This window comes from Falco punctatus (genome assembly GCF_963210335.1).
Source record: "Falco punctatus genome assembly, chromosome: 14".
Classification (NCBI taxonomy): domain Eukaryota; kingdom Metazoa; phylum Chordata; class Aves; order Falconiformes; family Falconidae; genus Falco; species Falco punctatus.
The window spans coordinates 22,737,979-22,765,472 of NC_137594.1; the positions used below are offsets into that span (position 1 = coordinate 22,737,979).

A 27,494-nucleotide genomic window follows, 5' to 3' on the forward strand; every position below is an offset into this window, starting at 1 on the left:
CTAATTCAAGTCCATAAAACATTCTTGAATTGAAAGCTTGTTCTTTTAATAGGGAGTTTGAAGCAGGCAGATAGTGAATAAGCCAAGCAGCATCCTTTCATCTGAAAAGGTGAAAAAATAATCACAGTTTCATAAAACAAAACAATGGTGAGTGAAAGCTGGCACTCCCTTTCACATGCACAATGCTTCATAGCCGGGCAAGTCAGTTATTAACCAGGGGATGTCTAAAGTCTCTAAAAGCAATTGGTCAGATCCTGTCCATGCTGTTTCAGAAAGCGAAACAGGTATGCCTAACGGTATGGTTTCACAACATTTTAGGCTGAATTACCTTGCTGCTACTGTAGCAAATCAGCCCTCCCCCCCTCTCCACCTGGCTGTATGCTCCTGCTGAGTTCCACTCAAAGAGCTAGAACAAATGAAATGTTATCTCTCAACACCACGAAGGACTTGAACCAACACAGGCCACCACATGCAGGGCAGAATTATCTCCAGCTGCATGTCTCATCCATATTAAAGGCAGGAACACCTGTCTTCCCTGTTTTATGAATGTTAGGTGAAACCTGTAGCAAGCCACCAAAACATTTTCAGCTGGGCTCAGAAAAACTTACTGTATTGAGGGCTAAATAATCTTAAAAAAGGATGTTTCACATACTACATTCAGATGCAAAGGTAAGAGCACTGCTCCATGAGTTCTGGAGCAACCAGCCTTCCACAACCCCAATACAGCAGAAAAGCCGGCAGGTTCCTGCCAGGCCTGAAGGCTGGCCTGCCAAGGGAGGTGACAAGTGCCAGAGCCAGGGGCTCACACAAGGGAAGAAGAGGGGCTGTGCAGCTGTAGGTGGGGGGGAGGAAGGGTTTGGTTTCTCTCCTTTGATGACAGGGAGTTAGATCAGTTCAGCTGTAACATGTAATTTCATCCTCAGATACCAAAATGCTGAGCACATGTAAAAAAAAAAAAGTTGTATCTGGGTAAAGAAGCAAGCAGGCATTTCGATAAAAGCCGCCAGTTTTAGAGCAGAATGTTTATTAGTAAGTGTTCTAAATGTCTTTTAAATATTTAAAAGACAATAATAAGAAAACATCAAGATATCAGGGTCACAAAAGTTGGCACTTCAATAAAAATCTCACAATAATTTCAGACCTGCTGATTGAATTTCAAAGCCCAGCCCACAGGAACCTTGCGCTGAACAGGGACAGGGCACTCTGCTTTTAAAAGCAGTCTGCTTGCAACACAGAGGAGTAGTTTAAGGAAACACTCAGGTTGCTTCATCCAGCTTCCAACCTTTAGCGAAAGCTCAGCACTACCCCCACCAGCACCAAGCTGGGCTGAAGCCAAAATAAATGTGGCATAAAGCACAAATGCCCTGACTTGGAACTGGATATGGCCAAAGTGTTCTCGGGGGGGAAAGGAGCTTGAGACAGAACCCAGCAGCAAGATTGTTCTTTGAATTAGGGCCGACAGGGTGCCACGGATGCCCACTGAAAGTGGGAACACAAAAGGCACCAGCTTTGGCTCCCATACCAGGCTTTAGGCTCCCAAACCGTTACTTGTCATACACTGCCCTACCAGCACACCAAGCGAAAATGGATCTGTTAAAGCAGAAGTGACTTAGAAAGGGAGACAAACCTGGCAGGGTTTCAGGTCACAAAAAGTTAAAATTACACTTTGACATGAAGCCAAGACTCCAAAGTCTGTCACCTCTTTGTGAGCTCTCACTCACTCTGTGCTGTGAAGGGCCTGATAACGGTTAAGCCTGATACATGTTTCTCACTTCAGTTATTGAGCAACATACTATTAAAAAAAAATAAAAATCAGACTTACTCTCCAAAAGCCAGGAAGATAATTATTGAGCTATAATACAGAGCCATGCAGTTCTCTTTACACAGGTGATGGGAGATGTACCTAACTATGCCTGCAGAATCACTCTTGGCAGCATAATCTGCATGTGATCAAACAAACAACAGGTTCATAGGATCAAATTTGTACAATTCATTGCTAAACAAGCAAGTCTCAAGTTCACTTTATGTTTTATTTCAGTCAGAGAAAAGAACTCCACATTTGCCACATACACTCTAGAAATAATAGTATATAGGCACTTTGATTCAAACTGGCCACAAAATACTGCCCATGTAGCTCTTGGGCTTTAAAGCCAAATTATCACAAGTAGTTTGGGTAATTTTCAGTCTCCAAAGGACAGAAAGAAAAAAAATAATTACATTGGCTGTTCAATTTCAGGACAGCACACCTATAACATTCAGTACCTACCATGTCAGATTAATATTCGGCCGTGGGGGTTTTTAGGTATCTGTATTATTATCCCAGGAGAATCCCAGATCAAGCATAATCCAACCTGCAGTCTGCAGGCCAAGCCTACAAGACAATCCCACCCATTTCTCCATGGCACAAACCAGAGAGCCATTTCATGAACAGAACATGCTCCCTCAATAGCCAAACCCTCTTCCAAGCAGCCAAGCGCTCTAGCCCTGGGAAAAGATCGTAGGACTAGACTCACGCTTCATCTTGTACGTGCACACAACCCACGTGGGTCAGGAGGACTGTGGGAGACGGAGTGCAGAGAGAGGAGTCTTCAGACTGAGACTTGGATACTCATTGACCCCAGATCATCTTGAGCTACACATTCCCCACCTTTTCACAACCAAGCATCAACTTGAGAACACTGGCAGCGTCCTGCCTTCCTCCTTCCCTCATCTAGTTCAAGCAGATAGACCTGGGACCTTAATTCTCCCTCCAATATGCATGTGCTGTAGTCATCATAATTATTAACAAATATAGTTTACAGTAAGATGCAAATTCTTTAAAACACAGGTGTCACTGAAACTATTCTCCCAAAACCAGTTATCATACAAGTGTAGAATAACAAAGGAGAGAAGGGACCTCCTGCAGTCACCTAGTCCAACCTGCTCAAAGGAGGCCTAATTAAATCCGGTTGGTCAACACCATGTCCAGCCGAGTCCTAAATACTTCCAAAGCTAGCAGTTGCACACGCTGCCTGGGCACCTCTGAAATCACCAGAGAAAAAGCAGATGCAAGGAAGGCTGCGCCCCACTCAGACCAACAGGTCTTAGGGCTTCCCTCTGACAGTAGCCAAGACTCAAGGGTGATCAAACACGGTCTAAGTGGTACCTGGAAAAGGAAAGTCTGCCTGCAACTGTTAACCACAGCTGCGATTTATGAATGCGCCACATGCTGCACCGTCATTCGTCACTGAAACAACAATGCTTACTGTTTCACTGGTGAAATTTTAATGGAACTAATTGACTAATGCAATTAGCCTACAATTCCAAATTTCTTCTTTAACAATGTAAAAGGTCCCAGATGCTCCCTCATGAATTCCAAGATCTCCATGCAGCTGTTCCATTACAAAATTTAGCAGCAGATTTACAATTAAAACAATGGGCACCAGAAAGATGGCTATTTTCTGAAATCATCCAAGGACCCTGGCTGTCTTAGTCTCGTTTTCATCCTCTTGCTGAGACTCCATCTGTAGTCTTCACAGAATTTCAGAGACATAGGTATAGAAATATACATTTCAGCAATGGGTAACAGAGCTCGAGAATCACACGTTTTGCTCACAGCACAGTCTGGGATTTTGCTCCAACATTTGCCACAACATGTTCAATTGGACGTTATAAGGAAAAAACCCAAACACGTTCCACTCTCTGAATATACAAGTTACCAGTGAAGACAAAAGCAAAATCCTCACCAAGAAGTGAATTCACAAAGGTCTTAGTGCAAACCCTATGGAAGCTCTTCCTTTTGTTAGGACATTCAAAAAACATTCTCCTTTGGAGATACCAAGATGCATAATAAGGGTTGAACACACACTTCAGCTTTAAAACAATTCCACCAGAATTAAATCACACTTGAGACCAAAAAAGCCCCCACCACTGGGAACTAGCTGTCATTCAGTCTGGCACTCAAAGAACATTCACTTTCTACTCAACACAGTCAACTTCTAGTTTCAAACCCAGCTGAAAGAATTCCTGCTACAGAAGTCACGATGTTGATCCAAATCTAGAACTTACAATTTTACCTAACAATTGGATATCGTTAAAGAAAGATTACAAATTATTTATTTTTTAAAAGAAGCTACTTAACTAACTTAGATAGCTAACCTAAGACATTTCAAACAACGGAAGCAACAATAGTAATTGGAAATACTATTCATCACATTTTTCTAGTTTTTTGGTGGGAAGAGGGAAAGAAAAGAGGAGAAATTATGACAGGCAACATTTTCAGATTCTTTCATGTAAATTAGTCAAGTGGGACATACAGATCAAATGTCAAATTATTTTGCTACTTATTTTTCAGATGCAAAGAAGAGGTTGCATGTCTGAAAGCTCATGATCTTACCCATTACTCATTAGTTTAACATTAATTTCTATTATCTGCTAAAATCATCATGGGTACATTAACAATACTAGTAACACAGCTTAGGTTAACAATTGTTCGAAACTTCCAGATGTAAGACACTTACAGTCATGACATTTTATTAATAGAAACACACATTCACTGACTCGTCTATATAAATGAAAACCTTTATTTCAAATGAACATTTAACAGACTGTAAGCCAAATCAAACCTTAACAGTGACTTACCAGGAAGCCTGTTCATGTTGACCCCTTGAGCAGAAAGTCCTATTCCCATGTACCTTCAAAAAAACCAAACAAAATATCAGTCAAGCACAGAATGGCCAAGCCACAAGATTTCCTGCAGCAGAAACATCGTGGTAAAAGAAACCCCAACCCATAAATCATTTAAGGTAAGAATGCTGAAATCGCTACTGAATTTCCATTACTTTTTTTAGTCTTTTCTTGAATCTAAGATAAAATGTCAGTCTGTTTTAGTGACTGACAGCTTTCTGATATACAACTACTCTTCAGCTCTTAATTGGTAGGAAAAGGACTAGAAAAATGATCAGCAACTACATTTCTGGTGTTTTGTTTTCATCTATCAGAAAAAATTTATATAGGTGATTAACAAGAGAGTAAAAAAATGCAGGCATAGTATAGGCGAACAAATGTCTGTCTAGCCTAAGACATTGTCTCCGAGAACAGCTGGTAGTGGATGCAAGGACAGAGCAAACAGTTGTCCTTTCCAAGAACATTCTTCCATTGTCCAACATGTATTTTACACAATTTCCTAAGGAAAAGGTGGTATTCCTGTACTTCACACCTCACCAGATTTTCCTGCAATAATCTGATCACTTTCTGAACCTTTGCAAGCTCTCTGAAAAGGCAACATCCTGCAGCTCCACCATCTGATCACTGCCCAAGCTAGTTTTGCTTGATACTTGCATTTTTTGAATTGTAAGGTAGAAGAACAGAATTTCTCTGTTGGCTTTCTCAAGGATTTTCAAGTCCTCATTCATACCCCACTCCCCAACAGTCTCTTCTCAGGGTGCTCTGCTCAGCTGTTCCTCTTATGGAAGTTCATCTATACCTCTTAACACTCTTACTACACTTCCAGTTCTGTATCTTCTTTGAGAAGCAGGGGGAAAACAGAACCACCAGCATTATTCACAACACAAACACACGGTGATTATTACAGAAAATAATGATGTCCTCCATTTTGGTTTCTATTCCTCTCACTCCTGGTCTCTATTATTCCATTTATCTTTTGACTGCAGACGAGAACTGAGCTGATTTTTCCATGAAACCTAGAAACAAAGAACTTGTTCCTGCACTGTAAGAGGCGGTTCAGAGACCATTTTTCATGTCAAGTTTGGATTGTTTATTCTCCCTTCATGAGAAACATTTTAAATCTACCCAGCCTGAACTGCATCTTTCATTCTGTCATCCATAGTCAGTCCCTAATATTACAACTACAGTTGGCTTCACATAATCAGCAAAAAAATACAGTCTTACTAATAAATGACCTGGAAGTAAAATTAATCAGGTAGTGAACATCAGAGGTATAGCACACACCCCCACAGAAATCCACCAGTCAAGATCCTCAGCTGCAGGGAAGAGAAGGGGCATGGGTGCGCATACACGGGCCATTCATTTCTCTGCCCTGCTTCCTACCTGTTAGCTACTTGTCTAACTGGTCATTCAACCACACAAGATCCCTCACTTGATCCCACGTTTCCTTTACTTTCCTCAATTTTTGAGGCTGGACCTTGCCAAACAGCTTTTGTAAATCCAGGCAGACTGATCTTCATCTACTCCTGCATTCAGCAGGACTGTAAGGCATAGCCAGCCTTCACAAAGGCTCTTCTTCCTCACTGCAACATTTATGCACGTACCCGTTTTGTTTGTTCTATTTCTGTTAATTTGCATGATCTGTAATTCTCTTAATGTCCCCTGGAACCACAGAAACAGTTACCCTGCTCAGTTTGGTTTTAAAAAGCTAACATGTTTTTAGGTTACTGCACTTTAAAATTAACAGTTACTGACTGTGGGGCTCTCGTTCCTGTAAATGTAAAATCTGAACAGGCTACACCCAGTATCCTGCTATTCTTTCACAGGTTCAGTTTTCTTCCTGTAGCTTCATCTACCACCTGCTCCATAAAACATTAACCACGTCTAAAAATATTATTTCAGAATCTGACCCTAAATTTACATGTCTCCAAGCTATGTGGGTTAAGTCTCCTGGAGCCACTGTTCCCTGCCCTTGACTTCTCCATCTCAATTGTTGTCACCACCCCAATCAAATTGCACAGAAATGGTAATAACTGATTTTTTCCTCTTCATGCAGAAATTTATTCCTCAGAGATCTGTAAGTTTCAGACCTCAGTCTGCGATCTCTTTAATAGCACCACATCTTCACAAACATGCCCAACTTCGTCTTTCTTGTACACTTCACATCTTGGTAACATGACCTTCCAGCTTTTAAGCTCAAGGGCACCACCTTCCCTACCACAGCCTAAGCAGCTTGCCCAGTACAAACTGGGATCATTCCACCTGTGCTCAGGGAGCTGTCAGCCAAAGGTCAGCTAGCATCTGCCCGGGCATGCGCTCCCTCCAAGGAGGGATTAGAGGCTGCCAAGATACAGCCTAACAAAGGACATCCCAAAGGTTTCTGCTGCCACATGCCACAGAGTAGCCAGGCAAGATATAATGAAAGAGTGGCATAGGGAGCAATCATGCAAAATTAAGCCCAGCATAGTCTGCAGTATGTCCTAAAGGAGAAAGCTCAACGGTAAAGACCAGCACTGCTCAGGAAGATACATGAGCTGGGCAGAGAGGAGGCAAGACTTTGGGGGCATTCATCCGAAAACCTAAACTTTCAGAGGACTATAAGGGTGACAGAGCCTATTCTCTTAGACTCTCTACCCCTCAGTAACAGTATAAATAGAAAAAAGCCCTGTTTCATCTGAGGAGGGATACCATAACAGCTAGTACCTTTGTTGCACAGAGTCCAGAGAAGATGCTGTTTCATCTTTGGGCTACGAACTCCTCTGAAACGCACCTGAGTGGAGATGTGAAGGACAGCATCGTGGCAATTACCAGCTAAGACAACAGCAGCTGGTCACTATCCTGATCTTATGTATCAGTGAAAGCTTTTTATGAACAGAGATCAATTGCTGGTTTCCCCTTCCCGATCATGATAGAAAACAGTCTCAAAACCACCCCTACCCAAGGGCCCCTAGCCTCAACAACTGCCACAAAAAGGACAAGGAAAGACTTTGGAGCACCAGGAGCAAATTACCATTGCTGGAATGCAGAGGGGTTTTGATAAGGTCCTGCACCAGAAGATCTTAAAGAAATTATATTGGTATAAAAAGGAAGTTAACTCACAGACCAGTAACCAGTTTCAATGATAAAAGACCAAGGGTAAGAGAAACGCTTGCAGGAACACAGACATCAGGTAAAGACATCCTATTAGAGGCCCAGGACAAATACCTGTGACTTGAAGAGGAGATTTGGGAAAGCCAAGAAAAGGAAGGGAGGAAAGAAATAGTGTGGGGTGGGGACATCATCATGATTAAACAACGCAACAAAGAAAAACTACTCCCACCAGCCACATCCTGCAGCAGCAGGTCAAGGGAGGAGACCTGCTCCTCTCTATTTGACACCTGTAAGTACTGTATTCGGTTTGGGGATCTCCAATAAAAGGAAGAGTAACAAACCAGAGTGAAGGCAGCAAAAGACAGTTAGGAGGCTCACACCACGTGGTGTATGAGACAACACTCAGGGAAATGTGTGTGTTCAGTCTTAGGAACAAAAGACAAAGCAGGGATCTCACTGCTGCCTACAGCTACCTCATGGGAGAGCACAGGGAAGGTGGAGCTGGGCTTCGGGCACAGACACCTCGCACACTTGCCCAAAATCATGAGAGAAAACAGACAAATTTAACAAAGAAGACTCCAACTAGACATTACTAAAAATAGTTTAACTGTAAGGGTGATCAAATACTGGAAGAAGGCTCCAGAAATACTACTGCATCTCCACCCTTAGAGATGGTCAAAAACTTGGCTGCACATTGTCCTGAGGAACCTGCTCTAACTTTGAAGTTGGCCCTGCTTTGCGTGGGGAGCTGAACTGGATAACCTACAGAGACTCTTTCCAACCTAAATTATTCAATGATAACTTGACTTCAGGACAGTTTTGCTGACAGGCTGCAAACTCTTGGCTAGCAGTACATAAAGACAGACATCAATCAAGTTGAGAAAAGACAGAACTTCCTGAGGCACACGCATACACCACAAGCTAAGCCCTGATCTGATTGCAGCAGCTGAACCCAGCTTTCTTCCTTGTCATCAAGGAGAACAGAACATCCAGGAAAGACTGGTTCCTGACCTACAGAACAACCCTGAACTCACACACAAAACATGCCACGATGACTGCTGCCTGGCACGTCACCGTGATGAACACTTGAAGAAAAACAACAAGGAAGGTTCTGCTCTGATACAGAGATCTCAACGACGGAAGAGACTTCAAGAGAAAATACTATGGGATCTCATTCCTTTGGATCACTTAAAAAAAAAAAAAGCAGCCACACACACTTCTCTGTATCAGATAAACCCCAATGATTTGTTCCTGTGTTCTATGGATAAATAATACTGCTGTATTAACCCTTCAACAGGAGACAGCTAATTTAAAAACAAAGACTGGCATGTGTTTTATTGACAAATGACACTGTTGTTGAATTAACTCTGACTTGAACTAGACAATTCTTTAATAGCAAAATCTAGTATTTGGGAGCCTTAAACTTTCTTACTTTCTCAGATCCCTTCATAAAAAGTTCTCCTGAACCATCACCTGGTTTTACAGACTCTCCAGCCTGCTTCCTAACCCTGATGTTTTGGGAGGGAAAAATACTCTTTTAACATTTCAGACCTCGAGCCAGATGTCTCTCAAGTCATTTCGGTCAACCTTATTCATTTTTTTTAAACCTAAAGGTTTGTTCTTTCCATTTTTCTCATCTAATAAAATTTCAGCTTTTGGAGGGTGTATCCCCATCCTCTCTCTCCCTCCTATCTAATTATGCCAACTACCAGGTCGTTTTGAGTGTCTCCAACAGTTCACACACTATTACTCTGATCCTCCAATATGATGATTCCTTAAAGAGTCTCCACACCATCTGAAAGCATTTTACCTTTTTGATTCCATCTTTTTTATTAACTCTTCTTAAGCTTCTTCAATTTATATAGGTTTGTTTTCTGGCTTTGTTGTTGTTGGGTGATGGGGGGCGTTTGATGAACACTGAAGTGGTTGGGTTTGGGGGTCTTTTTCTAGTGCTCTTCAAAGGAAGCACATTACTTATGGTCAGTGCTGCAGAACAACTTACAAACACACATTTTTTGTAAACATTTTCTGCACTGCTCAGAGCATGAGTCAGAAGTTACATCCTTTCTCATGAGTTTCCCCACTAGCCTCTCTGAAGCAGTCATTTATGGCATCTAAAAATTCAGTCTCATAGTCATATGACATATACACATCTATTAAAAGCAAACCAAATTTTAAGGATACATTTACAGCCTTCCAGGGACAATAGAGAAGTACAGATGATTTCTCCCTTAATCTGCAGGCAGAGCTCTAGCTCTTCCTCTCCATCTTCCTAGCGCATTGGCAGATAAGACAGCATGCTTGTTAGCATTTCAATTTTCTTATTTCTACTGAGTTCAGAACCCTCTGTTGCTACAGAGTTTTCCTTGCTGCATGGTGGGGTTTGCTATTTTGATTTTTTTTCAACTATTGTGTGAGCAGTCAGGATCACAGTTCACAGCTAGAACAACATTTCAGGTCTCTCTTGCTTCAGAGACCAGTGAGAAGAGCCACCTCTGCCAATTGTTCAAGCCTCAGGGGAGCTGTGATTCAAGGTCTCAAACTGTTTGAACACACAATAAAGGCACATCCAAGCCTGGTGCAATAATAGCAGAATGCTTGGTCCTGACACTGGCAGGCCCGAAAACACTTAGCTGGAATTTTAACAGAGAAAGCTGACACTGCTTCTGCATGCAACCTTGGCACACAGCTTCATCAGAATCATGGCTGCAGCACTTTGACGGCTTCCCTTCTGTCCCCAATCCCTTGTTGGGTCACTGCACCAAGCAAACTGTTGGAAATTATAAGAAATCACCTAATTGTTGAACTCTGATAAAACAGGTCATCTCACACTTCAGTTTATCCTGCTTAACTTTATTTTCTATGTAGATTCAACCTCCCTCTTCTGTGTGCTGCAGCAAATCCTGTGCACATAACCAAGGGCAAAACTGCATACAAGTATCTTTCCATTTTCAGACAACACAGCTTTAAATTAGGGCTAGAGGCTTCTTTTTTTATCAAAGGTAAGTACTACAAATCCAGAAATTCTAAATTTAAGATTACACTTTCATGTAGATAAACACCACCATGGAAACGTATCACTTAAAAGAATTAAAACAGTGAACATGACCATCAGCCTTCCTGGTTCACAAAATTTTGCTCTTCAATTTACGCTCCCATTTAAAGCCCAATAAAAACTTTAAAAATAAGACCATAATGACTGTAGAACTGTACACAGAATTTGCAGACAAACTAAAATAAAATTAGACTCTCTCACTATACTGGGTTTCAGCTCCACAGCCTAGAGCTTATAGCCAGAACATCAAGTTGTCACATACTTGATTGCTGGTTATTGTTTTAGAAGATACTAGCTACTTTGCTTTTCCCATCTACTAACAAGTAATATATCAGAAATAATGGATAAAATGAGCTTTAAGACCTACAAAACCTCAGATTAAAAAAAGAAAAACATCAAACCACATTCTGTTCTCCTGAAAATAGAAAGGAAAAAAAATTCACCTTCAACACTACCACTAAAAGCATCAGCTGCTTTCTGAACTTCTTGGTGCAGAACAGCTTCTCACTTCCTCGCTTCCAAACGCTTCAAACCAGTTTTGTGTATACAACAAATTCAGAACTAGTTAAACGGTATTTATGGGCATCATCAAGCACAACCTACTGCTTGTTTTTTTAAATGAATGAATTATAACATTCAATATCATTTAACATAAATCTCTATAGAGTCTGCCTGCATCATCCCTGGTTTTGGAGATTTCAGGCCTGGACAGACTCCATATGGAGTATCCATTAACCGGAGTCTCTTTTACAGGGATTCAAAGAGCCTCTTACAAGAGGGTGCACAGAAATGTTAGCACCTACTTTCAAACAGGATTTTTTTTTTTTTTTTTTGGGGGGGGGGGGGGCAGTTGGGTAACAATACATTTAAATCCATCATCTATCATATGCAAGACATATACCTTAACCAAAGCCAGGCAAAAGTGACCTCCTAAGAACAATCTTCTCAGCAGTGAACACTGAATACTTGGAACTGCCCCCCCCCCCCCCATCAGAAGCTTCAGAAATGCTGCATCAGTAGATCAATTCCAAATAGAGCAGACAGACAAAAATAAACGCAGACACATGTTAGTGATTCAGTCAGGAGAACAGTCTTGTTTCCACTTACCAGCAGCCTGAGCAGTTACCATAGCACCGAATTCTTCCAGACTTCTACTGCAGCACCTCAGCCCTGCTCAGTCAATACCGGTTGCTTTTTAAAGTTTGAATAGACTGAATCAGCAACACTTACCACCAGCCACAACATCAGCTCTGCCTCTTTTCTCCATGCACTGGCTCTCCTTGGCCACAGCAGATGAATTTCAAAGGACCCTGATAGCAAGCCCTCGTGCCAAAAGATTCTGGCTCCACACACGCCTCTGCACAACACACGACCAGCAGGATTGCCAGTATTTTTCCCTCTAGATATTAATCCTACCACAGTCACGGTGCTGTTAAGTTCAAAGAGACAAAGCTTTTCAGCTCCCTCCCCCAGTTCCCAAGTACTTCAGCAGTAAGTACCAGCCTGTATGCCACTCCAGCACAGCAACATTTAAACAGGACACCATTCACTTCTCGCTCCTAAGGGAACTTGTGTGGCAGATTCTGCAGTGCAGAAGTTTTCAAAGTTGCAATTTAAATCTGTAACTTTCAAAAACAATTTTTTTCTTCTGCCAATAAAAGGCTTTCCCTCGAAAAGAGATGGAAAGAGTCAAAATGGTGACTGTACTTCTAAATTAAAATCTGTTACAGATACAAAAGATCTCAGATGCACTGACTCAGCCAGGAAGCACTGTATATTGTCACTGGGCAGAAAGTATTCAGAGAGCTACAAGAGAAGTTATTTCAGAGGAGTGACAATATTTGACTAACCTAAATTAAAATAAGGGGATCTCTTAAAAAGGCGGTTCTAAGCATTACACAGTCATACGAGTAGAGGAGTACACTGATGGCTGCGTTTAGTTTGTCCTCAGAAGGGGAATCCACCCATGTGACAAGCAATTCTTTGAGTCAGAAGTTGTTTCTTGAGAATAAACATACCCACAGAGCCTGCCAAAAAGTCAATGTAAGAAAAGTTTTTTGGCTAGTCTAAAGCTACTTTGTGCAAGCAACCCACAAAAATCCTCATGAACCCAGCAGAAAAACTTAAGAACAGACCTGCCCTTTGACAGCAAGTAGCTACTGTTGAAATGGCAGCACTTGGATCTATCGGGCTTTTCAAGTGCAGGAACGAAGGATTCATTGGGAAGAACAGAGAAGAACACATCAGCAGAACTCATGTGTAACTGGAATTCATACTCCTCAGTTTTAAGAATTCCATAAGCAAAGAACATCCCTCTCTGAATGCCTGGAAAGAACCTAGCACTTGGGAGGCACTGCTACGTGCAAAACCAAGGTGGGGCAGAAGAAGGGAGAAAGCAGTTAGTCTGTGGTCCTAACTAGACCAGGGCAGTATACTGCAAACATATTTCATCGACAAGACTTTCTCCAAGAAACTTAAGAATGCTCATCTCAAATGCTAGTTTTGACAATTACCAGAGCAGATTTATTAAGGCTCTGCCATGAAAAGAAAGATATTATGGCTCCTCTCTTTATTTCTTAACCTGTTGAAAGGTACCTAGCCAGGACGGTGAAGCAATCCATACCACTTTGCTTCCAAATGCCTGTGAAGTTTACACAGAAGGCAGACAAAATCCACTCCATCTTAAAGCTGGGGAAACGAAGGTGGAAAAAAAAATACATTAGTTTAGCACTGGTTGGCTATCTAATGGTCACAAACCTAGAATTCTTCTTTACCACGCCAGTGACACCCTGACACCGTAAAGCATGCTGTAAGGCCGGGCTGCTATGTATGCCGATACACCGAGGCCCAAACATGAAGAGTTAAACCCAGAGACATTAAATAACCTGTTTTGTGGGCCATGACTTCCTGTAAAGCAGTTGTTCCTTGCTCAGTTAGCAAGCTAACAATATCACCAACGTGCAGTAGAAATTCCTGGGACTGGCATTTTATTACGTGGCTTGGCCAAGACCAAGGAACCCAGCCGAGCCGTGAGTTAAACAAGGGATGCTCTTCTCTTCCAGAGTAGTTTGTGATTCAAAGGCTTACTGCATCCTGCAATTTTTTTTTCTAATAACCACTCCTATCTGGTGGGAATCCTGTCCTCCCAGATATCATGCACACCACTCTTTCAACACACACAGCTAAGTCTAAAATATTCAAGCTAAATTATTCAGAGAGTAATAATACACCCCATCGCACTGGTTGCATTTTAGAGGCTTCCATAGCCTCTTGCGCAAAGCTCTGAACTATCGTTCTTGTTGTCTGAGGTGGGCCTTGACTTTGTGCCAGGTTTAAAGAGTGGCAAGAAATGATAATCCATATCAGTTCGCCACCTGAAACCACATTGTCACAGTTATGGTGGGGGAAGGGGCACGTTATTTTAAGGCAGTGAAAAAACAAGTTACATCTTAAAAAAATTACCTATGGTACATAAAATACTGGATTCCAACTGTCTCTGACTCCTCAGTCTAACAACAAATATTTTAGTACCACTTCATAATGAAATATAATAAATCTCTAAAGTGGAAGCAGTTCTGGTTTTATTTGTGGATATTGCACTGTTCTGTAACGGTGCTTCAGAAATAGCACTGACAGACTCCAAAAAGAATCCCAATTCCCCAAGCAGAGGCTAGTAGAGACAAATAACACAAGGCTGAAAAAAGGTAGATAAAAGGCAAGAAAACAAAATTCTTAAGAGCTCATTAAAAACAACTACAAGTATCCTGAGGCATGGAGGAGCCCACTGCACATCAGCCCTTAGAAAGGCAGAGAAGCTCTAGAAGCCAAAGAGCATGGAAGAGAAGGTGACTGAGCAGAACAAAATTAAGAGGCAGCAACCTGGTAATACAACATCTTCTCGGTCAATTTATGAGTGTAGTATACTGACAAAACTACAAATGAAGAATAAAAAACTATTTTTGCTAGACCAAGGTATCAGATTCCCAGCTCCCTTCCAATTTTAGGATCACGTTCAATGTATCTGTCAGCTGTAGGAAGGGTCAAATCTGTCCCTTTTCTGTGTTGTCTTCAGGAAGGGACAAGACTGATGATGTAGATTGGCAACATATGTAGGAATACTGAAAGACCACAAATACAGATCAGAGAAGAAGACTTGACTTGAGCACCATTTAAGAAAGAAAAGTCGAAACACAAGCCTCTCCAGGCTAAAGTCACCACTAGGATCAGGCCAGAATAACCAACTTCTCTATCTGTCACCCTAAGTACCATCACATCCAAATCCTGCAACATACTGTGGTCGAAAACACCTGTAGCTGAAGCTAAGGTGTCCCACCAACTTAGTTTTACAACTTCAGATTTTTCACTCTTGACAGCTGACTTGGTCTCTAAGTCTGCTGGTATTTAACAAAGTTCACATAAACTGTGTTGGTGGCAAATGGTGCATTCACCCTGGGAACAGCATAAAGCATTACTGACATTAATTCTCTGATTATTTATTCTGGTTACACCCAACTGAGTAAGTAGAACTTCAGTTTGTCCTGGTGATTAACAAACCTCACTTCCAAATGCACTGTTCAGAGTTGCTGAAAAATTTTATCCAACAGACGGGGAAAGTTAAAACAGGTTTCCATGACTGAATGGACTTAAGATGGTTAGACTGGCAGTCAAAGCAACAGGCCATTTTTCCTGGTGTGAACAAAGCCTAGAAAACAGTACAGACACTGGAGGTACTGCTAATATCTCACAAAGGCATCCAAAAAAGGGTAAGTTATACAAAGACTGCAAGTTTCACAACGAAGACTAATTTTGCATTTCAGTCCATCGTGCCAGACAGTCAGCTCCAAACAGCAGCATGAGTTCCTGTTTTCTACACTAAAACCCAGGGAAAAATATAAATGCAATACCCAAACCAGAAAAAACACACTCTGCTGCCAGGTAGCTGGTTTTGTTAAGAGGTACTGTCCCATCCTTATAGGCTCTTTTGCTCTGGTTTAGACTTTGAGCAGGAAATGGATGGTAACAATCCTTATGAAAAGATGATTTTTCCTGAGAACACAAGTTTTCATAAAATTACAGAAAGAAATAACTGCAATATTTATGCAAGATCTATTTTTTTAAATTATGTGGAAAACATTACAGAAAAAATAAACACAAAGTTTTAATACATGTATTTATGAAACAAGAATACTTTCTCTTTAAAACAGCGACGGCCAGAGTTAAGAGTGAGCACCGGGAAAGCAACACACACTGAATTCACACATTTTTACATGCTGCCACCTCCCCAACAAGGAACAAAGGCTAGATGTGGAACGCATCAATATCAAGAACTTCTAAACAAGAAGGAAGATCACATCTCTAGGATTGAAACCATAGCATGTGAACAGAGATCCAGTCCTGTACCACAGGTACAAACAATGTAAATCCCATTCCTAGAAAAGCAATTAAGAAAACGAACCTGGCAGTGCCATCAATAGAACACAGTTAATGCAACTCAGCTTTACAGGGTCAGTGGTGCAGCTGAAGAGAGTCGAGCTTCACAGCAGATGATAAATTCTTTAGCTGTTCATCATCCCAGAGCTTCACAAGGAAAAAAGTTCCCCTCTCTGTAGAAGTTATGCAACTTGTGCAATTTAATTATGAAACAGATAATTGCTTAGATCTATACGCCTAGAACATTTAAATAATCAGTTCCCATTATTCTACGATTTGACTTATTAACTGCAAACATATTCTGAAGAACTGAAGCATAACAACATTTAACACATATTCTAAGGATGTTCAGTTGATTTCGCTAGAGTTCACTTTTGCCATATTACTTACTACCTTTTCTATAGCAGACATTCAGAAATAGCAGGGGGAGGGGGGCGGGAAAACACAAAACCAGAAACCACCTTTCCCCGAAATTTTTCTTCTTTACTGTGTAAAAATCTCACAACTCCAAGTAGACAAAAAACAGAAAAAAGAAAAATGAATATACAGACAGACATTATTACAGCCTGATATCTAGATCTCAGACTTCAGATATACCTAAATGCACACTTCACAAGTCACACATCTCCATCACTACTTCTATTTTGTTTCCTAATTTCACAGATTAATGAGAAACTGGTATTCTACCATTACAATGGATGGACCCATGACACTGCTATAAAGCACCGAGTTTCACTTTCCACTTAATTGAACTTTTTTTTTAAGTGGCAATTAAAAAAACAGTTATCAACTTCAAAATCACATATTCACATCTCAAAACTTGCTTTAAATCGAAAAAGTTGCTCTTGGTTTTGCAAGGGTTTAGCAGAACAACGACAAAAAATAACTAATATGAGATGCCATCAATTGATGCAAAACCTCCACAGAAAATGAGTGTCTGTACACTTCAGAGCACCGAAGGGCGGGCAGTCAGTGGCTGAGCAAGCAAGACTGGCTTGGGCAAGACTGTTTGCAGATGGGAACAAGGTGAGAACTGTTTACTGAACCTACTTGGGGGGGTTATTTATATGTTGGTTTGTTTAAATGAACGTCTGCGGAACAGCATAAATTCAAGTAAGCAGACATACCTGCAAACTGAGTAACAATCCCCTTCTCTGTGTTGGTTTTGGATTCTTGGAAACCAGGATGGAAAAAATCAAAAGGGGGAGGGAATCAATTATTTACAGGCTTATCAGATACAAATAAGGGATCACACAGCACATGCAGACACTAGAAATCCTCAGTTCCCACAGAATATCCCTTAGCCTTCCCTAAAAGCCACATCCAGACACACATGACATTATAAGGTGTCTGCAGTATAACCAGATGTTGGGTCCACAGAACAACTGTGCCATTAAAGCCACTGACAGCAGAGCTTCATGGATAGTCCTTCTATCAGCATCTGGAAAACATTAGAGTACACAAGCAAAAAGCCTTTCAAAGAGCAATCACGCTCGCCATATGCTGAAGACAAATGGAAAGTTGGCAAGGAAGAACGTAAGCAAGGAAGAGAAGGGCAGATTACTTGTTACAAATGTAAAGACTGCTAAACAACCAAGGCATGTGACCTTTATTTTTCTTTTTCAGTCAGAAAGAAACCAAGCTATTTTTAAGTCTGGGATGTGGTGCACTTGTGTGCTAAAGGAAGACTTTAAGTAAAGTACGGTATGGACTAAGCTCGATCAGCTCTTTGGTAACTATCCTCAAAGTACTTTCCCCCCTCTCGCAGAAAAATGCCCACAACCCAAGCCAGCATTGACCGACACCTCTGGACAACCAGCAGCACATCTCAAAGCAACTACAGAACAGTGCTGGAAGAGGCATACCAACACACTCTGTTGCAAAGGTCTTCCCACCCTCCCTCTTCTACCTTTCTGGATCTCCTCTCCCCCACTCCGCACACAAAGCGCTGTACCAGGGACTGATCCAGCAAAAAGTTAACATGATCCAGCTCATTACAGAGTCATCAGTGCTGGCACAAACGAAAGAGGGTTAAAAAGAAATAATCATGGCAAGAAGAAAAGCTAGACTGGCTTTCAGCAGCCTTCCCGAGACAGCTCAAAGTCCTCGTGAAACAGTCTGGCTCCCCTGGCACAGAGGGCTGTGCCACTTGGCACCTCCTCTGCCCACAGACCACACTTGCTGTTTGCACAGAGCACGCAGAGCCACTATGGACAGGCAGCGGGCTCCGTCACTGCCAGAGAGGTCAGACTTGCTGCAAAACACCAGCACGCCGAAATATCGGTTAGTAAGCTGCTATCTAAAACCAAACCATGACCAGAAAAGACTCTGTTGACAGCAAACTGCCATTGCAAAGGCAATCCACAGGCCACTGGGCTGTCTTTCCCAGGAGCAGCTCAGAAATGGCAAAGAGGCTACAGGACAGGTGAACTTTTGCTAGAATCAGGAATCTGTGCACAGTCAGGATCAATCTTGGGGATGTCCTCCCCGGTCACACCCCATCACAACCCACTGTGTGGCTGCGGGAGGTAAAACAGGTCAAGAAACTGACGTGGCAGTCAGGAAAAAGCACTGCCACCCATGAGACAACTCACCTTGCCCCAGCATAAAGAGGACAACAAAGATGAATTGTCCTGAGTCACAACAGCCTGTAAGTTGTGGGTTGACTGCCTTGCCCTAATGAGTCTTACACTGTTCCTGTTTACCAAGCAGAGATCATCTAATGGGGAAACAGAAGCTGTGAGATGCTGACAAATCAACAGCAAACAGAAACATGTATTTACGGGAGAGAGAATAAAAGTTCAGTGCCTCCAATATAGTTAAGGTTGAACTGTTATAAACACCACTGTGATAAAAGCATGAGTTATTTGTGGCAGCTCAGGAACAGAAGAGTCACGTACATATCTGTGAGTCTGCTCATCTGAGGAATGCTGGAAGTCAGCCATCCACAGAACCATGGAGGGGTTTGGACTGGAAGGGACCTTCCTTCTTCATCCTTCTGCCCAAAGGATAAGCAACTCTTACAGTTTTATCAGGCAGCCTATGTTTGAAAATGCAGATGCCCACAGACGCTCCGTGCAGACTGTTCTGGTGCTTAACCATTTTCACAAGTAAAATTCTTTACATCCAGCTGGCATTTCCCTCGCCACAACTTGTGACCCACTGCCTCTTGTCCTCTCATTCCACTTGACAACACTCAGGAGACATGCACACAATGGCTCAGGAATTAAGTACCCAGTAAGTCTTAAGACAAAACTATTCAACAACACTTTGAATGGAACTAAATGAGGATTGTGGCAATCCTACCTTTCCTTCTCCCAGCTCAGCCCCTTCCCTTTACTGACTTGCCTTCAACCCATGTCAGTGAGCAGAACCCCAAACAGTTCTCAATTTAATTAAAAAAAAAAAAAAAGGCAAAGCAGCAATTTCCGACAATGATGTCAATAGTTTAAATCATCATAATTATTCTGATGTGGCCAGCTTTCAAACAGTTATCTCCTTGAACCAGCTCACCATAGGGCCAGGCAGCAGACTGTCAGCATGAGGGAACGCACAGAAATATAGGATAAATGGAAAGGCAGAATCCCAGTCTTGACTTTTATCATCTGAAAGTGTTGTGGAACCACTCCCTGCACGTTTAGCACAGACAAGGAGGTGAGAAGAGAGCTGGAATTAGAGGCTGAAGCAGAGTAGAGTTCTCCTCTTACTCTCTGAGGATAAGAACCATCTTCCCAAACAAAAAGTAGTACAGACAGCAAATCAGATCTGTCAGTAGATAGATCTGTTACATGTTACCTAGCCTCCCTGTCAAAACAAGTTTTCAATGGTAGCCTGGCAGCCTCCCCTCCCCCAGAAAAAAACCCCACCAAACATCAAAACAAAACACCCAAAATCTCCGCAAAAACCACACCCAGTAAATAAACATGACCTCATCAATAAAGACTAAAATTACCAGGATGAGAAATGACCACCATTCAGCTAAAAGTAAAGTCTCTATCATCTTTAACTCAAAGGATTGTGGTTGTATCTCAAATGCACAAACAGTGGAAGACCCAAAGCTAATGAAAGCCGAGTGCACCAAATGGGCTTTTTGCATGCTGTAATTGCTTTGAAGTATCTGCCAGGAAACCAAGGTAGACTTTACCAATGCCGAGGCAGAAAAGTCTAGTGATGGTAAAGACAGCATTTTCATCAGTCATCTCTTGAACCAAAGCACCTTTATGGAGCAGGTGTATTAAAGGGCAGGGGAGAAAGACACTGCAAAAAAGGAAGTTTTCTGCCAGCTACAGGCCTAGTGCCGTGGCAGTCTAAAGCACCTTGTGTCTGAGCTGCTGCAGTCCCTCCCTCTTTCCTTGCACTGGGGTTTGCAAAACCGAGCAGCAAAGTAACTGCCTGAAAAAGCAGGGGAGGTGAGAGTGTGTGTTTTTCCTGCTAGGATACAATGTGCTGGGAGGAAACAAAGGACAGAACCACAGCATACATAATCACCTTAGCCCCATGAAATTATCAGAATGGAGAAGTCAAAAAGGTGGTACTAGTACCTCATTTGTCTCTATAGCTCAGGTGTCTCCACCACCATGACACCACCAATCCAGAAGTGGCACAGTCTGATGCCAGCTCAAGAACCCTCTTACCACAGCATATCATATACAGGCAACATACACTTGACAGGCTGTAAAATGCTATCATGTGAGCTTCAGGATTCTTCCATCTCCAGCAAAAACCACTGGGAGCTTCTATCCCATTTCTACCAGAAACCTTTGTTTCTGTTGCTTATTAGCAACTGCCAGCATCTAACCAGAGTGCAGAGTGCTAGACTAACAATTATTAGCACAGAAAGATGATACATTTGAACAAAATCAATCAGAACTCCTCAAAACACCTTCCCCGATATTTGTTCCACCAAAAGTATTTTTTTGGTTTTGTTTCAAAAGCCAAATCACTTGCATTTTAAACCTAAACATGAAAAGCTATCACAAACTCCAGCAAGAGAGACACAGTGAATACCATCACACTGTTCTTACCTCACTACTCTGTACAGCATAAATAAATTAACAAGCTACAGATCAGAGACTTTACACCTGAGGTACCATTCTAGAAATGAGCTCAGAAAGATTCCTCTTCCTCTCTCCTTGCTCAAAGGCTTCCAGTCAAGTTCCTAGGGACATGCTTTGCCACTTCTGCCACTTCAAAACTTCCTCTCATTCCCTCCAATCCTTTCTTTACATTTCCGGACTTTTATTCCTCTAAACTGAAGCCACCATGGCGTAATAAACACTGCAGAGCTTCCTAGGAAGAGACTTCTCTGCCGCAGTTTACTTAAAGATACCGAGCCTCCAACAGGCAGACTTCAAACCATTAAGACACACAAGGGTACCTTCTTAAGTGACACACGGGCAGCAGCTACAATATAAATTCACAATTACAAATCCCCAGTACCACAGTGTGCAAGATAAAAATCGGAGTGCTCTCTACCAGCAGAAGAAAAGGCAGAGGAATGGCTGGGACATCAGACAAGATCTCACAAGCTCACCACTGCCCTGACTTCAGATCATAGCTATCAACATCTCATGTTCCTACTGCTATAATGTTAACACACATGGTTCCATATCTTTGAAAGTATTCCTGGAAAGTAATTGTTTTTACTGTTTTCCGTAATCACAACAATGGACTATTAATACAGAAAACTCTGATCTTGGGCAACAAGCAGCAAATTTCATTACCTCCCTGTAAGACTGATCTAGAACGTAGTAAGGATTAAGTGCTGTTCAGTGACCTTTCATAATGTGATTTCTTTGGAAAATTGTTTCAAAGTTCACTATAAATTATTTCAATTTTAGCAGTTACATAAACTAATCAAGTGCAGGGTTTCAAAACAGATGAGCAGTTAATCGCCAAGCCAGCAAAATGGAAGAATAAAGACTCTCTTTTCCCTACATTTCTAAAGCATTCAGCCCAGCATTCACCTCTGCACGGATAACCTAATAATTATTACAGGCCTAAATGCAGCACAATTCAAGATTCTTTGCAAGCCCCTTTACAAATAGGCCACCTCTCAATTCAACTACGACAGCAAAAAAATTCAAATGGTAAGAAGTTATTGACTTCCGTTTGGTTTTTAGTAGGAACGGTTGCTGCCCTTCCCTACAACCACTAAGCCTGACAAAGTTAAAATGTTACTCTTGAAGGACTGGATTAATTAATCACACTCAATACCTTCTCCTGTGTGGCCTTCCCTTCTGGATAGTTATACCCACGATATTCACCCTTTAGCAACAAAAAATGCCAAACACACACACAGCATGCTGATACCTTTACAATGATTAAAAATTACATCCACGCTAGCAGTAGAAACTCAGACCTTGGCAGAAATGCCCCCTTTGTTCCTCTCCCACACTTCCCAAGATCCTGAATATTGCTTTAAGGAACTCCATGTAATTCCTGGTTCCGTTACATCTTGCATCAAAATACTGCCCAATACAGTGACCGCAGGACTGGATGAGATCCAAAACCCATTGCCAGTTCAGTTCACTGAGATGCTGCCTAGTAAGGGATGGCTGCTTCTAATGCCACCGATAGGATTTGCTGCTTTTGCAGTTCTTCCACTTGCTACTGTTCAAAGCAGTATAGACGGATAGGGCAAACACAGTCTCAACAACAGCCTAGAATATTAAATATTACCACAAAAACCACGACTGGGTCAGGAAAAACGCTCTTGTATTTAGCATTCCAGTTCCAGCACAGCCTCCCGAGTTTCCACAGTTATCAGTCATGATACTCTGTGGTGCAATCTATCCTGAGATAATGGCTTGAGTCCAAGTTCAGGGCCTAGAGATGACAGAAGTAGCACAGATTCCAGCTTATATTTTCTTGTCCTTGATCGTGCATATGGGGTTTCTAAAAAAAAAAGTTTCAGAAGTTCTTCTTCCAGCGCTCTAGTACTACCATGACTGCTCCTCACCATGCAAACACCTAACAGTCCAAAATTAAGTTCAGGGTTCCTCCCTTATATTTCACTCCACTTCTGAGGCATCATAATTCCAGAAATCCAAGCAACCAGACCTAGCTAGCAAAAAGGAAAAATTATTTCAATTCAAATTGCACCAGAGACCCGAAGTTTCCTGAATTTTTAAAACTGCCCATACCAAACAGCACAGAAAGCAGCTGTGTAAGTGCTTCTGCTTCCACTGCATTCTACCACATTTACATCTATTAACCAAGAGAATATAACCTCCCCATGATGCACCTGCCTGTTACACCCAGCAGCCACGGGACCTCTAACCCTTCTAGAAAGGAGGTCAGAGTACAGCAGAACTGCTAAATACACATCCCCAACCACTGAACTGGAATAAGGCACTTACCCATCTCTACCTTTACTGACGATCTTCACTTCAAAGTAATAAATGCCACAGGCTGCAGGTATAGGGTGTGTAGCCCTGACCGAGGCAGCATCTTTGTGATTCTTACCGTGACCTAAGAAAGAACGGAAAGGTAAGTACTGATGGGATTTGAACTCTCCCACATTTTGATCTACAACACCACTATCTGAACGCAGTGGGGATCTGTTTCTTACACATATCCAACAATTTAAAGCACGCTTTTCAGAGAACTGGGATATACGATCCTGCGCTGCCACCATGAACAACCCCTACGCTATTAACACTGTATTTTTTCCTTTGTTTTCACCGGGAAGTTACTGAGAAAGGCTCACCGTACTACCTCTCCTCCTCCCCACATACATAACTTGAAGACCAACATACACAAACAGAAGAAAGACAAAAATGATTACACAAGAGGGGAATGACATCAGTGTTTACTAACCGGGCAGGAAAAGGAATAATCAGTTCTCCAATGGGTGGGTTGGGAGAACGGCCTCCAAGAGCGAACAAGAAAAACATCAGTGTGATTCCCCCAAGTCCTAGAGGTCTTCGAGCATCTATTTTGTGTAAACCCAAGGAGCCAAAGCCCTGGCTGCACAGCGCGCCGATGCCACCCGCCCCTCGGCCAGGTTCTAAGGAGAGTGATGGAGTAAATGGAGGCGCTGGCCGCACGGCCGGGCCGGTGACACTGCAAACCGTTCTATAAGGCGGCACACGCCGCAAGGGAAAGGGCCGCCGACTCCGTGCCCCCAGCCCCGGAAAGCGCCGCGCCGGGCCGAGGGCCGGCCAGGACCCCCAGGACCAGGTGCACGGCCCACTCCGGCGCGGCTCCCCGGCCGGGCCGCCCCTTCCCCCGGCGCTGCCACGGCCGCCGCCGCGCTCCAGCGGAGACCCGGACCGCCGGCCCAGCCCGCCGCCCGGCCAGCCCCGAGGAGCGGCCGCGCCAAGGGCCGCGCCGGAGCCGCCCCGCGCCGAGGCCGAGCCCGGCGCCGCCGCCCCCAGCCCGGCACCTTTGTAGTGGACGCGGAGGTTGCCCTGCGAGAGGCCGATGTAGTTGTACTTGTCCTTGGGGCTCCAGGACCGCGGCAGCGGCGTCTCCTCCTGGTTGACGGCGGGGTAGAGGCGGCGGAGGCGCTGACTCAGCTCCTGCTCCTCGGGAGGGCACAGCGGCGCCGCGTCCCCCCCGTGCAGGCTCCCCGCGCCCGCATCCGCCATCTTGGATTCGCTTTGTGTCACCGGGCGGGGAGCGAGGCCCGGCTCCTGCCGCCAGCCAATGGGCTGCGAGCGTGGCCACAATGGCGCCGCGCTGCCCGAAGGGAAGCGGAGTCCGCGTCGCGCCCTCTCGCCCGCTCCTCGCCCCGTCCGGGACTGCAACTCCCAGCAGGCCCCGCGCTCGGCGCCCCGCCCCTCCCCCCGCGCCTTGCGCGCCGGGAAACGCGTCCGCTCCCCGCCCGGGCCCGGCGAACGCCGCGGCTGTTGGGACTCGCATTCCCAGCGTGCTCCGCGGCAGCGCCGTGCAGAGGGGCCGCCCAACGTCCGCCGCCGCGCAAGGGCCGGCTTCCGCCGACCCGTCGGGGCAACGGGCAGCGCCGTTCTGGAGGCCTCGGTCCGGACGCTGCCGCTCCGCGGAGTCCCCCTCCTACGGCGCCGGGGCTGGGCTGCGGCGGCGCCAGCGCAGCTGGCGAGAGGCACCGGCGTGTCAGGCGCCGCGGGGACAGCTACGGCGGCACGCGGGAGCGGGGCCCTGAGGGGAAGCGTCTCCATGGCGACGGGCGTACACAGCGCGGGCCATGGCGGCGCGCCGCGCTCCGCCGGGCGGATGGGGGCCGGGCTGGGCGGCACCGGGCCGGGGGAAGCCGAGCCCTTCCTGCAGGGCCTCCCCGGCCCTGCCGCAGCCCGCGGCCCGTAGAGGGCTGAGCAAGCGGCGGGGGACAGTCTCCGAGAACCGCGCTTGGGGCGAGCGCCGCGCTCAAGTGACTCTCGTAGCGTTTACTTTGCCATTGTTACTGGTTACAGTTAGCCAGAGTTAGTTTATCGTTTGGAAAGCAGTGCCTCTCCTTACTAGCTGTTTTCCCTGCTATTCCTTTCTCAAAGGAATTTACTCAGAGTATTTACTTTGCCTCTACCACCAACACCTCGTTCTACTTAGTCTGAATAGTTCAGACTAGTTATAAGAAGCAGAGTGGTCACCTTTCTTTTCCTTCCCTGGAAGGGGATGGCATCTTCTAGCACGTGGGTCTCTGTACTTCTGGCCTTCTGAGACACAGGGCTGCTCCCCAAGGGAGGGCGAAATGGCTGCCGAAGGTGACACCAGCACAGGGGACGCCTCCCCCGCAGCACTTGCTTCTAGTCCCGGAGGAAACCAAGTGATGAATCAGGGCCTGAGCAAGGCCTGGCAACAGGGCTGCAGTGCAGGTCCAAGGCACGTCCCAGAGAGAGGGCTGAAGGCAGAACTACAAAGTAGCTCAGGCAGGGTGTAAAGGCCCAGGCCTGAGCTCAAATGGAGCTCCTGGACCAACTGGCAAGAGGGTGTGTGGGTGAGGGTCTCAGCTGGGGCTGGTCAGGGTAATTAAGGCCTGTTGGAGGCCCTGACATCTACCTAGGCTGCCTCAGAAGGAAATTTGTGGCCAAGCCTACTTTTCTCTGTATGTCTTGAGGCTCCTGCCAGCACAGTGAAGGCCTAATTTATACCCACAGATAGGTTTTTACCTTCAGATCTCAGAGTTATATGATGCAGGTAGTCTAAAAGTGTGCTATCACTCTCTTTTCTGCTTGAGAGCTCCAACATGGACAGCAATGCAGATATCCATTCAAGAAAGTTTCTACATAGTAAAAGCAACTTTGATTATATTGAAGGTGTATGTTTTGCACTCCTGGGAAGTACCTTTCATCAAACAAGGAAGTTTTTCTTCCTTCAATTTTACTAGCTTTTACAACGCTGAAAAAATCCATTCGTTCCAAGTGCAGGCTGCCTGTAGCCCCGTCCAAGTAGCAGTCATTTTCGCTCATGGGAGAAGTTCCAGGCACTTCTTTTTTTCACTTAATGTGGTTACCTGGGAACAGGGACCTTTCAGTTTCCAAACAAGGGACCTTGAGGTCCCTTACAAGACCCTGCTCTTGTAAGGTGTTGTGGTGGGTAGTGTACTGACAGCCTAGCAGACTGATTTGACTGTAAAAATTGCCATTATCTTAAGATCCTATCCTGCAAGAAAAGAAGGGACATCTGCTCTTGGGTGGGAAGTGCAATCAGTTCTTATGGAAGCAGTACTCTGAGTTGCAAGTTTAGCTGCAGATAAGAAGATGCATTTCTGGATAGCTAGGAACCTTATTTTAAGTGCATGAAAAGTGCCCTTCAGATTCTAAAACATGAGTTACTATATGTTGAATGGTCTGTTATATATTGGAGACTTTCAAAACACTCTGCAATTCTGACCATAGGCTACTCCGTATTTGTCCTGCTCTTTGGTTCTGAGTGTCCCTGGCTAGCCGAGTTTGGTCTTTGCAGGCATGGCTCCCAGTTGCCACTGCTTTTCCATACCTCCCTGTAGCCAGGCACACAGCACAAGCTTCCATGGCTTGCTTCCTCGTGCTGGTGGGACTGTGCAATGAAAGCATGCTGTGCCATGTACAATCTTCTCTTGTCTATGTCATTGTGCTGATCGCTAAGCAAAATTAAAAGATGACCCTGGGTTAGTTTTCTGCTGAGGTGATAACCCTTTTTAATGAAGTTTATGAAGAGGTCTGATGAGCAGTGGCAGCAGCACAAGGCAAACAGCAGGAGGAGATGACTCAGAGGAGATGGTATGGCTTTTCAAGAGCTGTAAGCTGCTAGATCAGCTCACAGTGTCTCAGGGAACCTCACCCAAAGGTGCGGT

General features: G+C 44.0%; 1 protein-coding gene across 13 annotated transcripts in view; it reads right to left on the reverse strand.

Moving 5' to 3' along the window:
* The window catches only part of RANBP10 (RAN binding protein 10), a gene marked incomplete at its 5' end in the record, with an annotated part of 91,523 nt that extends 66,140 nt beyond the window's left edge, over positions 1-25,383 (reverse strand). For 4 of the 13 annotated variants that reach the window (XR_013931915.1, XR_013931916.1, XR_013931917.1 and 1 more), the window contains 3 exons: positions 4,621-4,673; positions 23,602-23,713; positions 24,630-24,982. Coding sequence is in view for 4 of the 13 variants with exons in the window: in XM_080410959.1 (XP_080267085.1) it covers positions 4,621-4,673; positions 23,602-23,713; positions 24,630-24,834 (370 nt within the window). Of the gene's footprint in view, positions 1-4,620; positions 4,674-7,368; positions 7,393-11,917; positions 11,996-12,040; positions 12,734-23,601; positions 23,714-24,629 lie in introns of those variants that run through there. The other 9 variants (XR_013931920.1, XM_080410958.1, XR_013931918.1 and 6 more) reach the window with 8 other exon arrangements.
* Positions 25,384-27,494: the final 2,111 nt, after the last annotated feature.